General features: G+C 61.6%; 1 protein-coding gene across 1 annotated transcript in view; it reads left to right on the forward strand.

Moving 5' to 3' along the window:
• Nucleotides 1-1597, forward strand: part of LOC104462604 (cadherin EGF LAG seven-pass G-type receptor 3-like) — a gene marked incomplete at its 5' end in the record, with an annotated part of 18321 nt that overhangs the window by 3346 nt on the left and 13378 nt on the right. The window contains 5 exons of the mRNA XM_010074602.1: nt 165-275; nt 400-407; nt 545-693; nt 923-1064; nt 1240-1360. Coding sequence (XP_010072904.1) covers nt 165-275; nt 400-407; nt 545-693; nt 923-1064; nt 1240-1360 — 531 coding nt within the window. The remainder of the gene's footprint in view (nt 1-164; nt 276-399; nt 408-544; nt 694-922; nt 1065-1239; nt 1361-1597) is intronic.

The following is a 1597-nucleotide window of genomic DNA, read 5'->3' on the forward strand; positions in this document are numbered from 1 at the left end:
CGTCATCACCCTCACCCTGGACTTTGGGCTCTACCAGGTGGGTTCTGCTCGAGACCCTGGCACCAGGACGGGGGCTGTGGGGATGCTGGGCTGGGCCTCTGCACCTGCAGAGAGGGCTGGGGCAGGACTGAGGCCAGCTGCCCCATGTTCCTCCCCTTCTGCAGGACACGGTGGTTGTTGGAAATGAGCTGCATGGCCTGAAGGTGAAACACCTGCACGTGGGGGGAGTGCTGGGCTCTGGCGAGGTGCAGAACGGGCTGAGGGGCTGCATACAGGTGAGTCTATCGCTCTGAGCCTTCCCTTTCCTGTGGGTCTGTTACATGGAGGGGGGGAAGAACAGGCCTGCAGCTGCTGCCAGCCTCTGTCCTGCTGGTGACACTCTCCCTCTGAGCGTTCAAGGCTCCAAGGTGCTGTGGGGCAGCCAGAAATCAGCGCAGCAGGAGTGATGGGGGGTGGCTGCCCCTGAGGATTTGTGGAGGGCAGGAGGACTGGAGCATCGCATGTCTGTCCTGGCTTCACCATGAATTTGTCACTTGTGTTGCAGGGTGTGCGACTGGGTGACAGCGTCACCGAGACCGCGCTGCCCAAGCCCAGCCATGCACTGCGCGTCGAGGCTAAAAAAATCCAGCCCCTGCCCGGCCAACAGCGTCTGCAAGGATGAGTGGCAGAGCTACTCCTGCGTCTGCCAGCCAGGTAGAGCCTGCAGCACCCTGCCACCCCTTTGCCCTCCATGTCTGTCTGCCCCTCTCCCCTTTTGGCTCCCTCCTGGCCTGTGACTGGCCCAGAAATCCCTGCCAGACACTCATTATTTTTTGTGGGGAAGAAAATCCCTCCTTGAGCCCCCTGAATCCACCCGTTGGTGCTCTGGCCCCTCTCAGGGGGAAGGTGCTTGCTTTACAAGGTGCTCTCTATGCACACCCAGGGTACTACGGAGGGGACTGCGTGGATGCGTGTCACCTCAACCCCTGCAAGAACAAGTCCATGTGTCGCCGCAAGCCGGGCTCACCCCTGGGCTACGTGTGTGAATGCGGAGGGAACTTTTTCGGGCAGTACTGTGAGCACAGGTGAGATGTGGAGGGGCTCTGTGCTGGGCTCTGCATTGCTCTCTCATCCCAGCTGTGTCACCAGGGACCTCTCGGTGCCACTGGGCCCCTTGGAGCTGCTGAGCAGCTGGGCCGGTGGGAGGAGAAGGCCTGGGGGATTTGGCTGTTGTAACGGCAGCGATATTTCTCTCCCTAGGATGGACCAGCAGTGTCCGAAGGGCTGGTGGGGGAACCCGACCTGCGGGCCCTGTAACTGTGATGTGAACAAGGGCTTTGACCCTGACTGCAATAAAACCAATGGGCAGTGCCACTGCAAGGTGAGGGGCATCTGTCCCCGTGGGGACATGGCCCGTGGATTTCCCGGAGCCCTCCTTGTCCTTGATGCTGTTCCTTGTCCCCTCCAAAGGCCTGGCAGCTGCCCAGACCCTGCTTTCTGTGCCCGATTCTGGGCTGGATCCTGGCTCAGCTCCTCTGTGCAGCCCTCCTGCCCCAGCACCGTGACCGTGGGGGCCATGGGGGTGCTTGCAAACCGGGGGAGCCTGGCCCTTCCCTGC

This window comes from Pterocles gutturalis, unplaced genomic scaffold (assembly GCF_000699245.1).
Source record: "Pterocles gutturalis isolate BGI_N339 unplaced genomic scaffold, ASM69924v1 scaffold28387, whole genome shotgun sequence".
Taxonomy (NCBI): Eukaryota; Metazoa; Chordata; class Aves; order Pterocliformes; family Pteroclidae; genus Pterocles; species Pterocles gutturalis.